This window comes from Chinchilla lanigera, unplaced genomic scaffold (assembly GCF_000276665.1).
Source record: "Chinchilla lanigera isolate Chin_1 unplaced genomic scaffold, ChiLan1.0 scaffold00021, whole genome shotgun sequence".
Classification (NCBI taxonomy): domain Eukaryota; kingdom Metazoa; phylum Chordata; class Mammalia; order Rodentia; family Chinchillidae; genus Chinchilla; species Chinchilla lanigera.
The window spans coordinates 1,592,766-1,606,451 of record NW_004955422.1 but is presented as its reverse complement, the minus strand read 5'-3'; the positions used below and the strand labels follow the sequence as shown (position 1 = coordinate 1,606,451).

The window sequence follows — 13,686 nt, the reverse complement described above, 5'->3', positions numbered from 1 at the left end:
GCCTGTCATCAGAAGTATGCAAACACAGGGGCTCAACTACCATTTCTCAGAAAAGTGTGAGGGGGCTCTCATTAGCAAATGCAATGAAATGCCTACAACCTTGTGATTCCAATTGAAAAGGATGGGCTATGGGACTACAGACTTCACTACAAGTCAGGAAACAGAACTGTCAGACAGGTACATTTGTAACTCAGGTATCAGCCACATCACTTGCTTCAGTCCATGCAGACCAGGAGGCACCAGTCATGACCATCTTTCCAAGCCCCAAGGTGCAGCTCTCAGGTTCCACACATTCTCTTCTTTCCCTTGCTCTCAGTTCCCTCTAACTTTGCGGCTTCAGTCAGTGAAATAGCCTACCACCTCCTCAGGGAAGATGCGAGCGTTTGGTACTTGCTTAACTGAGAGTACAGAAGGGCTGTAGAAATGGCATGTGGCCATGAACAACTGAACTAGACCACAGAAAATTCAGTGCTACTCAAGATTTTAAGTTCTGTCTCACCAGAATTCCACCCCTTCCACTAGTGCCCCCTCCTATATTGACTCACCATTACTGATTTCTGGAAGGTCAAACTTGGTGAAGTCCCACCACTGGAGCCGGTAGGTTGTGTTGGCAATATTACTGGCCACAGCAGACTGTCCATCACCAATCACTGCCCCTGATGGGGAAGAAGACAGAGAGGACACAGCGCATTACATTATCTGTGTGTTTCCACTGCAGAATACACAACAATACCGGGGGTTACTAGGAAGGGAAAAAGAGGAAGAACCACTGCCAAGGCTGAAGAAAGCTGGACTCCCATCTGGCAGGTCCTTGTCTCAAAAAGAAACTCGACACATTTCTCAAGAAAAATTCTACATGTAAACATCCCATTCATTAGCCATTCCCATTATTACCCACCCCTCCTTTTGAGGCAGGGTCTTGCTATGTGGTTTGTGGTTCAGGCTGGCCTTGAACTCATAGCAATCCTCCTGCCTCAGCGTCCAGAGTGCTGGGATTACAGGTATGTGTCACCACACCTGGCTCTCCCCATCATTAACATTTATTTTGTGCCAGCAATGTGGCAGGTCCTATACACATACTGTCTAGTAGTAGGCTCATGATCTATGAAACAGACACATTTCCATATAAAATGTGGAGAAAGAAGAGTGAAAAATGGGAGGACACCATGAACACACAAAAACTAGAAACATTTTGGTCCCTAAATGACTTGATAAGCCATGCTCTTTGGGAGACAACATTTCTTTCTTTGAGTATGAACTTCTTGGAGCTGGGATGTAGCTCAGCAGCACAGCATCTGCCTGGCAAGTGCAAGGTCATGAGTTCGGTTCCCACTACCAAAAAAAAAAAAAGAAAAAGAAAAAAAGGATAGATTATGAACTTCTTCCTAATAGGCCATCTCAAAAGAAGGCTTCCTCTAAGAAGCAGCTAGCATGTAGCTAACTGGATGGAGTGAGGCAGTTAAAAAAAAAAGTAAGGTAATATTCGTTAATCTCTTTTGGAACCCTGGCATGTAGCACAGCAGAAATTTATGAGTTTAGCTTTGCAGCATCAGAATATTTTTATTAAGGCAATCTTTTATAATCCCCCCCAAGAACTTCCTTGAATTGAGATTCACTTGTAATATTTCACAGTTTAACTTTCCCTGAGATATACACTTCTCTATGACATTTTTTCCTTGGTAACCAATTAAATAAAAAATGGATTTTTTTTAACAGGGTGACACTTTAATTTGCAGTTGTATTTCATTTACATGAACATGTCATTTCCTCCTCCTCCTCCTTCCGAGGTGCATTTCATACACAACCACCCTTCTGATCAGACAGAGCCAAACCCTCTTGGGAGAGCAGAACATTCTCACATGCCAGAGAAGCCAAACGGTAGTCTCTGCTTCAAATCAACTCCTGCTTTGCAAAACCGAACCTGTCAGCATGTACTTGCCTTGGAAGGATGTACAGTTATGAGCCTGGGTTCTTCAGCATCACCTATTCCCCCTCTGCGAATCAGTGGGAAAACATCCCCTCTCCCCTTTCTTTTGGAGAGCTGCATTTACCGCTCTGCTACTCCTGATATTTCCTTATTCTTTCCACAATGAGCAAGAGATTGTTCAGGGAGAAAATGTCCTCCATATAAAGCCATGAGACAAAGAAGTATTCTTTTTACTCTTATTTAGTTGCTACAGGCCACTGCACCACAAGACACTTTCAAAATTGGTTTACTTCTTTATTTCTTGTGGTACTGGCATCATGGTTTAGATCTAGAATGCCCCCTGAGTGGCTTACATGTTCAGAAGTGGGGTTTTTGGAAGGGCTGGGTCATGGGGGCGCTAAAGCTGACGAGCTGTGAGGAAAACCAAGCCTGGCTGGAGTCCCTCACTCCCAGCGACTTGGAGGGGTGTGTCTCCTTCCCTGGCTCCTCCCCTCTCATCTGCATCCTGGCTGCCATGCCCCAGCAGCTTCCCTCTTCCATTCTCCTCTGCCTTCCATTCTTGTTTTGCCTTCGAGCTGGCCAACCATGGACTGAATTGTGAGCCAAAATAAACCTCTCCTTTAAGTTGGGTCATCTGATATTGTGTATCAGTGATGAGGAAGGTGACTAAGACATTGGAGACTGAATCGAGGGCTTTTGCACTGAGCTACATTCCCAACTTTTTCCTCCCCCAACCTTTTTAAAAAAATTTTTTGAGACACAGTCTCACTAAATTTCCAAGGTTGGGCTGGAACTTGCAATCCTCCTACCTCTGCCTCCCAGAGTGCTGGGATTATAGACCCAGCTGCCATGCCTGGTTTAACATTAGCTTATTAACAGCTTTTCCTCCAGATTTAATTTTAAGGCAAGTTGCAAACACCAGTTCATTTCCAAGTGGGTGATGACTCTAGACTATGCATTCTTATTATGGACAACACTGACTTTCTGGAATTACAGGTATGTGCCACTAAGCCTGGTGCTATTCATTTATTTCTTAGTTAGAAGATCTACCACTCCCCTGGGAAGAGCTACTCAGTTTCATTCTGACCTGGCCTCCACCCCACTGAGCTTATGAACTGCTTCCTAGGCAGGCTTGTCTAGTATTTAGATGGCTGACATTTCTTTCTGAGGTTTCCTGAACCTTAGACTCTTTTAGTTTTTTATGATGTCTTCCAACTAGACTATAAAATCATAACTGAAAAGGAAAGAAGGTAAATAGTTTTCTTAGTATATAATGAATGAAATGCTAGTTGCTAAGAGAGTAAAGTAAATAAACTTAGGAAACAAATTTCATAATCTGGGATTTTATATTTGGGAGGGATGAAACTTTCAAGCAGTACAACAGCTCGGGAACAACCAGATGCTATCCGAGTGCTGCAGACTTGCAGCTGGGAACATGATGATCGAGACTCCAACCTCGAGCTCCAGAGGCGTCCTGTAGGGTGTCTCTGCCTCAAGAAACATCTTCTGGAGAACAGCTGTGCACTGAACTAAATGCGTAGGGTGGCACTGTGGAGAGAACGGGAGGCGCTCTCTGCCAATGCTGCAGAGTGCTGAGGAGGAACAGAGCCTGCCACCAGGGAGGGTGAATTTTCAGTGCCATGTAAACAGATTAGGGAGCTAGGGATGCCAGCAACCGATTACAGCATTATCACCAGATTCTCTTCTGTAAGAACTGCAGGCCAACTGAGCCTGTCTCTTGGAAACAACAGGAAGAAAAAGTATCACCCTGTTTAAAAAAACAACTGACCAACCATTTAGTGAGCCTCTGGCCCCTCTGCTCAAGGTGTAGGAAATGTGCCAGTGAGTTAATGGACTGTGCCACAGACTAGTCACAAAGGAGCACTTAAGTCTTAGAAAGCAATCCTGTGAGTCCACTGAGGGATTTAAGGCCTCAAAGTCCTCCCTGTTATAGCAGAATGACACAAACAAGATGCAGGATTTTGGTGCCTTCACACTGCCGCTATTTTGGGGGGCTGGCAGGAGCCTCATGTACAGGACAGTTAGCATCCTTGGCCTCTGCCCACTAGATGCTACAAGCCACCCTCTCTATGCAGATTTGACAACCAAAAGACGCCTAAGTCCCCTGGGACAGAAACCATCTCCGGCTGGGAAACTTTATGCCAGAAAATACAGTCTGCATATTAATTCCACAAAAAATACTTAGAAAATACCATTATTGGGATGCCTGGTGGTTAAGGCACCCAAACTGTCACTGACAGTGGTTATGGAAATAAACTAATCAAAGAGCATAGAATTATACAGATATTCCTTGGCAAACTTCAGCTTTTCATTCCTGTCATGGATTAGGGTTTGGCTTGAACTAGGATCTTACAGCCTATCCCTTTTTTTTCTTTTTTTTTTTTCTCTTTTTGAGACAGGGTCTTACTATGCAGCTCAGGCTGGTCTTGAACTCACTTTGTAGCCCAGGCTGGCCTCCAACTCACAGGGATCCTCCTGCATCAAGCCTCCCGAGTGCTGGGATTACAGGTGTGTACCACCATCCCTGGCATTTTTTTTTTTTTTTTTGGCATGGTTTCAAAAAATACAGACTTCGAAAGCAAATTCACCAGATTTTCACACTTCCTCACTGTGGTGAGACTTGGTATAAATTAATCACACTGAACCTCAGTTACCTTATCTGTAAAAAGTACGTAATAGTACCGTACTTACAACCTTCAGGGTTGTTGTTAACAAATGGTCCTTAAAATTACTTTAATCATATATGCCAATCTCTGTATTTATTTCCTCTACAGGTATAACTGTAATCAGCAGTTTAAGCAGGGAGGAGTGGTGCCTATCTCATACACTCCCAGCACTCTGGGTGGCTGAAGCAGAAGGAGCATACGTTCCAGCCTAGCTTGGGGAACTTAGCCATTTAGCAAGATCTTGTCTCAAAATTAAAAAAACAAAAACAAAAACAAAAAAACAAAACAAAACAAAAACCTGGAGAAATAATTCTGTAAGGGTCCTGGTCCAATCCTCAGTACTGGGGATGAGGAGTCAAATCTCATAGATAGAGATCTTTTATAAGAAACTGGCCCAAAATTTATGCCAGCACTAAGAGAAAAAGTATTTACCTTTTTTTTTGAGACAGGGTCTTGCTATATAGTCCAGGCTGGCCTTCAACTCACTGTGTAGCCCAGGCTGGCCTCAAACTCAGCATTGGTCTTCCTGGCTCACCCTCTCAAGTGCTGGGATTATGGGCATGCACCACCATACCTGGCTAGCATTTGTTTTTAAAATTATTTATTAATTTATTTATTTTGTGGGCTTGGGAATTGACCAGTACCTTGAATATGCGACACAAATGCTCTACCACTGAGCTATATCCAGCCTTTTTTTGAAATTTTATTTTGCAATTCTAGGCCACAAAATGCTATGTAATAAATTTGAAAGAACAGAAATCATAGAAAGTATGCTTTTAGTTTTGAAGAGAATTAAACTAGAAATCAGCAAGATATCTAGAAAACTCTTAAAAAATGGAGATTAAACAATATACCTCTAAATAACACTGGGTCAAAGAAGACATCTCAAGAGAAATTTTAAAATATTCTGAATTAGGGTTGGAGATGTAGCTCAATGATAAGAGTACATACCTAGCATGTGTAAGGTTCTAGGTTCATTCACCAACAGCGGGTGGGGGGATACTAAAGGAGTACTAAATTGAGTTAAATGAAAGTAAAGCTTATCAAAGTTTGTGGGATGCAATAAAACTAGTACACAGAGAGCCAGGCACAATGGTGCATGCCTGTTATCTCAGCACTCAGGAGGCTGAAGCAGGAGGATTGCCTTGAGTTCAAGGCCAGCCTGCACTACAAAGCAAGAAAGACCCTGTCTCAAAAAATCCCTGCAGCCAGGCGTGGTGCTACACACCTGTAATCCCAGCTTATGGGAAGCTGAGGCAGGAGGATCACTCTGAAAGCTCAAGGCCAGCCTGGCCTACATAGTGAGTTCAAGGCCACCCTTAATGCACAGGGAGACCCTGAAAAAAAAAAAAAGCTCCACAAATAATGTACATAGAAATTTACAGCACTGACTTCTAAGAACATGTCTGTTTTCAAATGATATGGCTGTCTATGTAGAAAATCCCAAAAAAACAACAAAACAATTCCTAGAACTAGTATACGATTAGAACAAGGGTGCAATACAAATTTAACATACAAAAGCCCCTTATGTTCTTATGCGTTAGCAATGAACAAACGAGTAACTGGAACATAAAAATTAAAATGACACATTAGCAACCAAGAAGAAAAACAGAAACAGGTATAAATCTACAAAATATGTACAAGATCTGTATTAGGAAAGCTCAAGGGGCTGGGGATTTAGCTCAGCGGCAAAAGCGCCTGCCTGGCAAGCGCAAGGTCGTGAGTTCGGTTCCCGGTACCGGAGAAAAACCAAAAAAAAAAAAAAAAAAAAAAAAAAAAAAAAAAAAAAAAAAAAAAGAAAGCTCAAAATTGATGAAAGAAACTAGAAAAGACACAACAAAGAGAGTGTCTATGTTCATGGATAGGAAGACAACACTGTTAAGATGTCAGTTCTAAATGGGAAAGGGACCAACAGAGGGAGAAGGGAGGGAAGAAGGGGACAGAAAAAAGAATTAAGATATGTACATTTACCAACCCCCCACACAGAACACAATCATTAAGTAGTGCAAGAATATAGTGCTAAACGTAAAAATTTAAACAAAAAAAATTTGAATTCTCCCTAGCTTGTATCTATAGATTCAATGCATTCCAATGAAAATCCTAGCAAATAATTTTGTGGATACTGACAAACTGACTTTATAGTTTATATGGAAAGACAAGAGACTGAAAAATAACATGGAAAGAAAAAGTTAAAAGAATGATATTACTTGACTTCCTACACAGCTACAGTAATCATGACTGGCAAAAGAATGGACACACAGATCAATGGAGCAGAATAGAGAGTACAAAACCAGATCCACACAAATCTAGTTAACTGATCTGTAACAAAGCATTGAAAGCAATTCAATGGAGAAAGGACAGTCTTTTCAACAGTGCTGCTATGGAGCAACTGGCCAAACACATTAAAAAGCAGGGGGACCAGGTGTCGTGGTGCACACTTATAATTCCACCTTACAAAATTCATGACCACCAAACCAGCACTCCAAGAAATTCTCAAGGATATCCTAGAAAGAGACAATGAAGCAAATAATGCCAAAAAGTCTAACGGAATGAATACACTGGACAGAGTGAGCAGTTAAGCAGAAGGGGAAAAAAAGGAACCAGCAACAGAAAAATAATACAATGACAAAAGTAAGCCATTTCCTTCCAATAATAACTCTCATTGTGAATGGTCTCAACTCCCCAATAAAAACACACAGACTGGCAGACCGGATTAAAACCAAAAAAACCCACCAAAACCCAAACAGTATGCTGTACATAAGAAACACATTTAATTGAAAAAGAAATTCATAGATGAAACATCAAAGGATTGAAAACAGTATTCCACACAACAGGAGTTCAAAAACAAGCAGTTATAGCTGCCCTGCTTTCAGACAAAGTGGACTTTAAACCAAAACTGATCACAAGAGGCAAAAAAGGTAACTACATATTGGATAAAGGAACAATTCAAAAGGAAGAGATAACAATTATAAATACACATGTACCAAATGCCAGTACATCCAACTCCATAAAACAAGCAATACTGGACTTAAAGATGAGATAGGCTGGGGATGTAGCTCAGTGGCACAGTGCCTGCCTGGCAAGCACAAGGTCCTGAGTTCAATTCCCAGTACCAAAAAAAGAAAAAAAAGAAAAAAAAAGGAGGAAAAAATCATATAAACATGAACACAACTAGAGTGGGGGACCTCAATATGCCACTATCACAAATAGATCAACTCGACAAAAAAACTCAACAGAGGAAAAAAAGTCTTTGAACAATGGACTTAACAGATATCTACAGTATCTCCCCCACAACAATAGAATACACTTTCTTCTCAGTGGCACGTACTTTCCCTAAAATAGACCGCATAGGCTGGATACGGTGGCACAAGTCTGTAATCCCAGCACTTTGGAGGCTGAGGCAGGAGTACTGCCACGAGTTTGAGGCCAGCCTGGGCTACACAGTGAGTTCAAGGCCAGCCTGGACTACAGAGCAAGAGAACCTGTCTCAAAAAAAAAAAGACCACATATTAAAAGAATTAATATGTTTTATATATAGGTACCAAATTCCCATGGTGAATGTAATCATTATGTACTATAAACAATAATTAATAAAAATTTAAAAATAAAGAATTTAAAGATAAAAAATAAGAGTAGCTAATTTAAATAACAATAAAATCCCATATTTCAGAATAGCTAAAATTGAAAATACTGATAATGCCAAATGTTGAGTTTAATTATTCTTAGGAATGCAAAATGGTACATTTACTTTGAAAGATAGTTTGGTGGTTTCTCACAAAACTGAATATACACTAACATATGGTCCAGCAATCACATTCCTTGATATTAATTCAAATGAACTGAAAACTTATTGCCACACAAAAACCTACATAATGATTTTTGTAGCAGTTTTACTCATAATTGCAAAATCTGGGTCAGGCATGTGGCACACACCTGCAATCCCAGCACTTAGGAAGCTGAGTTTGGAGAAGTGTCATGAGTTTGAGGCCAGCCTGGGCTAAGTGAGTTCAAGGCCAGGCCGAACTACATGGTGAGACTCTGTCTCAAAAAAATAAAAATGGCCAAATTTGGAAGCAGCTAAGACCTCTTCAATAGAAGAACTGATGATGGTCCATCTATACCATAGGATATTATTCAGTGCTTTAAAAAGTGCAGCCAAGCTGGGCATGGTAGCGCACGCCTATAATCCCAGCACTCAGGAGGCTCAGGCAGGGGAGTCCTTGTGAGTTCGAGACCAGCCTGGGCTACCAAGTGATCTCAAGGCCAGCCTGAACTGAACAGCAAGACCCTGTCTCAAAAAGACCCCCTCCCCCCCCCAAAAAAAAGTGCAGCCAAAGCTGGGTGTGGCGGTACACACCTGCAGTCCCAGCATTTGCAAAGCTGAGGCAGGAGGATCACTGTGCGTTCAAGGGCAGCCTGAACTACAGAGTGAGACCCTGTCTCAAACAACAACAACAATAAAGTATAGCCAGGTTGGGCACGGCAGTACAGAAGGCTGAGGCAGGAGGATCACCACAACTGAGTTCAAGGCCAGCTTGGGCTACACAGTGAGCTCAAGGGTAGTCTGGACTACACAGCGAGACCCTGTCTCAAAAACAACAACAATAAAAACCCAAAAAAGCCAAACAACAACAACAACAACAACAAAACCACAAAGTACAGCCAGATATGGTGGCATCTGTCTGTAATCTCAGCACTTTAGAAGACTGAGGTAGATGGATCCCAGGTTTGAGCTCAGCTTGATAACTTAGCAAGACCCTATCTGAAAGAAGAAAAGAAAAAGGCTGGGGATGTAGGACAGATACTTCAGAAATGTGTCTAGGGATAAAGTTACAGTAGTCATGACAGTCACCAGACAGGGCTGCCAAATCTCGTTACCTGCATGCAGCGCTGCCTCTGTTTGTCTTAGACAGCACTCTTCTGTTGCTTAGAAAAGAGAATTAGAAGCCTTTTGCCAAAAACAGCTTTTTAGCCTCTCTCTAAGATCCCCTCTAGGAGCAGGGAAATGAAGAGTATGATTCAACAGTTCAGCGAAAATACTGAACAATGGGAATCATTAGCAAATCTATCAGAAAAGCTAATTAAGGAAGGGTAAAAAAGGGCAAGTTCCAAAGAAGGAAATGATTAAATTATATTTCAGTCCTATAAAATCTGATTCTGAGACTGTACCTTGGAATGGCCCAACTGTCATGCTAGGAGAAGACAGAGTAAGAAGGCAGGGGTACAGCCACTCACTGGCCTGGGGACACAGTTACTATCTGTTTGGTTTGCACATGGTGACAAGAATCAGCTTGCTAACTGCTCAGAAAAGCTGAACCTTGAAGACCCAGGGCAAGTTCAACTGAACAATTTACTAACTTTTCAAGTCTTCTTAGAAAGCTATAGACTGTAGGATTCCATTTATATGAACTGCTGAGAACAGGCAAAGCTACTGAGATAAAATATGGATTAGTAGTTGCCTAGGGCTGGAGGGAGAATGAGAGGGCAGAGAAAGAGGAAGAAGAAAGTAACTGCTAAGGCCTATGGGTTTTTAAGGAGGAAATAAATATGTTCTGAAATACATAGATAGTTATTCTGTACAACTCTACATGCTAAAAACTACTGAATTATAAACCTTAAATAGGTAGGTGATATGGTAGGTAAATTACATCTGAACAAAGCTATTTAAAAACATTCTTCAAAATAAACCAGTCAATTTGTTAAGTAAAAAAATGGCAATCCTACTTTTGGTACAATTTGTACTTCTTAATAATGTAAGAATATTGACAAGGATCTTTCCATGTATTTATTGGGGTACTGTATTTTAGTGTGCCTGACCTGCCCATCCACATCTTCTTGTTTTATTTTTGGAGATCCGGTCTCCTTTGATAGTCCAGGCCAACCTTGAACTCGCTAGGTAGCCCAGGCTGGTCTCAAACCTGCAATCCTCCTGCCTTAGCCTCCAGAGTGCTGAATACATGCATGCATCACCATGCTTGGCTTCTCTGTACATTTTTTTATGTTTACTTATTTTTTTTTTTCTTATGGATTTGTCTGAGCTCTTTGTAAGTAAGTTTATGAAAAGTAATTCTTAGAGCAATACAATACAGACATATTTGACCATTAAGAACCACCTTTCCTATCTAAGTATATACTGAATAGCAACCTAGGAAGAACACAACATTCTTTCAAGAAAGCTTCATTCAAAAGTAGAATTTAAGGGGCTGGGGATTTAGCTCAGCGGCAGAAGCGCCTGCCTGGCAAGCGCAAGGTCGTGAGTTCGGTTCCCGGTACCGGAGAAAAACCAAAAAAAAAACCAAACAAACAAAAGTAGAATTTAAATCTGTTCTAGAACAGGGTATGATAGAGAAGGGGTGGGATGGAGTGGGAAAGAGAAAGTAAAAAGAACCAGCCATGTCACATACATGTTCAAGCTCCCCACAATGAATATAATCATTATATACTGCAAACATGTACTAATAAAAATAAAAATTAAGAAAGGATCAGAGCCTAAATAGTCACACTCACTTTGTCACCATTTCACAATCTCATCTAAGAGTCTTCTGATACCAATAAAAAGACTTCACCTAACTGTAGAAGTATCCCAAGTTTCTCTTAGTTCCCATTTATGGTCCTTATATTGAGGAAAATGGTCGTGTGTGTGTGTGTGTGTGTGTGTGTGTGTGTGTGTGTGTGTGTGTGTGTGTTTTAAACTTAGCTTTATTAGGATATAATTCATATACTATACAGTCCACCTAGTTAAATAATAGAACTCAAAAGTTGTTAGTTAACTGGGTATAGTGCTATATACCTGTAATCCCAGTACTTTGGGAGGCTGAGGCAGGAAGACCCAATATTCAAACCCAGCCTGGGAAACTTAGCAAGACTCTGTCTCAAAAGTGAAAAGTTGCCAGGCATGGGATGTACACCTGGAATCTTGGCACTTGGGAAGCTCAGGAAGGAGGATTGCTTCAAGTTTGAGGCCAACATACACTACATAGTTTAAGACCAGCCTGAACTATAGTGAGACCCTGTCTCCAAAAAGAAAGACAGAGACAGAGAGAGACAGAGAGAGATAGAGAGACAGAGAGACAGAGAGACAGAGAAAGAGAAAGAGAAAGAGAAAGAGGAGAAGGAGAAAGAGAAGAAAGAAAGAAAGCAGGAAGAAAGATAGATGTAGCTCAGTGTGAAGGCCTCGGAGTTCAATCCCCACTGCCATACACATACACAAAGAGTTGTTGGTATATTCACATTTGTGTAACCATCACCAAATCAGTTTTACAAAATTCATCACTACTATGTAATCTCAAGACATTTTCATCATCTTCCCCTACATACAGTATCCACTAGCAGTCAGTCTGGCTTCAAAGTCTGACTCCTCACTAGCCCCAGGCAATCATTAATCTACTTTCTCTTACTAGGACATTTCATATAATAAAATCATACAATAGGCAGTCTCTAGTGTCTGACTTCTTTTAGCATAATGTTTTCAAGGTTCATCTATGCTATAGCATTAGCACTTCACTCCATTATAGAGCTGAATAATATTCCATTGCATGCTTCTAACTGAACTATAGGTTCACCTGAGAATTAGGTAACATCTTGTTTTATAGAAAACACACTGCATGGAAACTTAGCAATCATAAAAGTACTTGAGGGAAATAGAATTATCTCCTTCGAAAAGAAAAATTACAGTTTAAAAGTCAATTCTGATTATATTATCTATAGTTCAAACCAAATGTTTGCTTCTTCTTGAGCCCAAGAGAAAAAGACTATGGGGGCATCATTTTCTTACACACACACACACTCTCTCTCTCACACACACACACTGTCTCTCTCTCACTCACACACACACACACACACACACACACACACACACACGGCATCCTGTGGTATAATTCTGGCATAGGAAATGTTCTGAGTAAGGCATTTTATTTAATCTGTCTACTGGATTCAGAATGCTAACACTGCTCTACTGGTCACTTAGTCCAACATTGAGAGCAATCACACCATATAAATCTGAAATATATTTCATCTGAATTAGGGGATATCATACATTTGTAAATACAGACTTCAATGGGTTATGTGGGTTTTTTTTTTTTTTTGCAGAAATTAGGCCTCTAAATCAACATAATTTTACCGTCCAATTAACTACTAAAGGCACCAGAGCTCTTGCTCTGAAGTATAAGGGTAATACTGGATACTGGTCCATGCACAAATCATGAACTTTATTTATTATTTATTTAGGTACAGGGAATCAAACTCAGGACCTTGTGCTTGCCAGGCAGGTGCTGTGCCGCTGAGCTATATCCTCAGCCCAATCATGAACTTTAGGTGCTGAACCAAGAAAAGTTTTTTCGTTTGGTTGGGTTTTTTTGGAGTACCAGGAACTGAACTCAGGACTTTGTGCTTGCCAAGCAGGTGCTGTGCTGCTGAGCTACATCCCTAGTCAAGAAAGTTATTATTGAGGCCAAAACCAGTAGATGAAGCAAATAGTCTGAGAGTTCAACATGGAAATGAGGCCTAGAACATGGATAGCGTGCAAAGAGAGGAAAAGAAACAGCTACAAAATATTCCTATATATTATAGCTTCATAAACATTTTTTTCTCAAGACAATTCAAACCAGGACTCTCTGGCCACAGCTGAGTAAGATTTACAACTGACCAGAAGGATAAAGAGAAATTAATCTGATGTTCACTAGGGACATAACAGTAGATAAAGCCTTCCTACTTAAAGTAAGTAGTATAAAGAATCTATTTTTAAAAATTGTGATAAAGAACACATAACATAAAATTTACCATCTTAGCTGTATTTACGTATACAGTGTGACGGAGGTAAGTATATTCACACCGTTGTGAGTCTCCAGAAGTTCTTGCAAAGCTGAATCAAGCCTCATTAAGCAACTCTCTTCCCTCTCCCTTCAACTCCTATAACCACCATTCTGTTTCTGTGAATTTGACAATTTGCATTTCCCATATGAAGAATCCTATAGAATTGGTATTGGTCTTTGGTGGTTTTATTTGGGGGAGGGTGTGTTTTTTGTTTTTGTTTTGTCTTTTTGAGACAGAGTCTCGCTATGAAGTTCAGACTGG

General features: G+C 40.6%; 1 protein-coding gene across 5 annotated transcripts in view; it reads right to left on the bottom strand.

The window, feature by feature from the left end:
* Nucleotides 1-13,686, bottom strand: part of Ambra1 (autophagy/beclin-1 regulator 1) — a 188,977-nt gene that overhangs the window by 37,917 nt on the left and 137,374 nt on the right. For all 5 annotated transcript variants that reach the window (XM_005384021.2, XM_005384022.2, XM_005384023.2 and 2 more), the window contains one exon: nt 546-656. In XM_005384021.2, the coding sequence (XP_005384078.1) occupies nt 546-656 (111 nt within the window). The remainder of the gene's footprint in view (nt 1-545; nt 657-13,686) is intronic.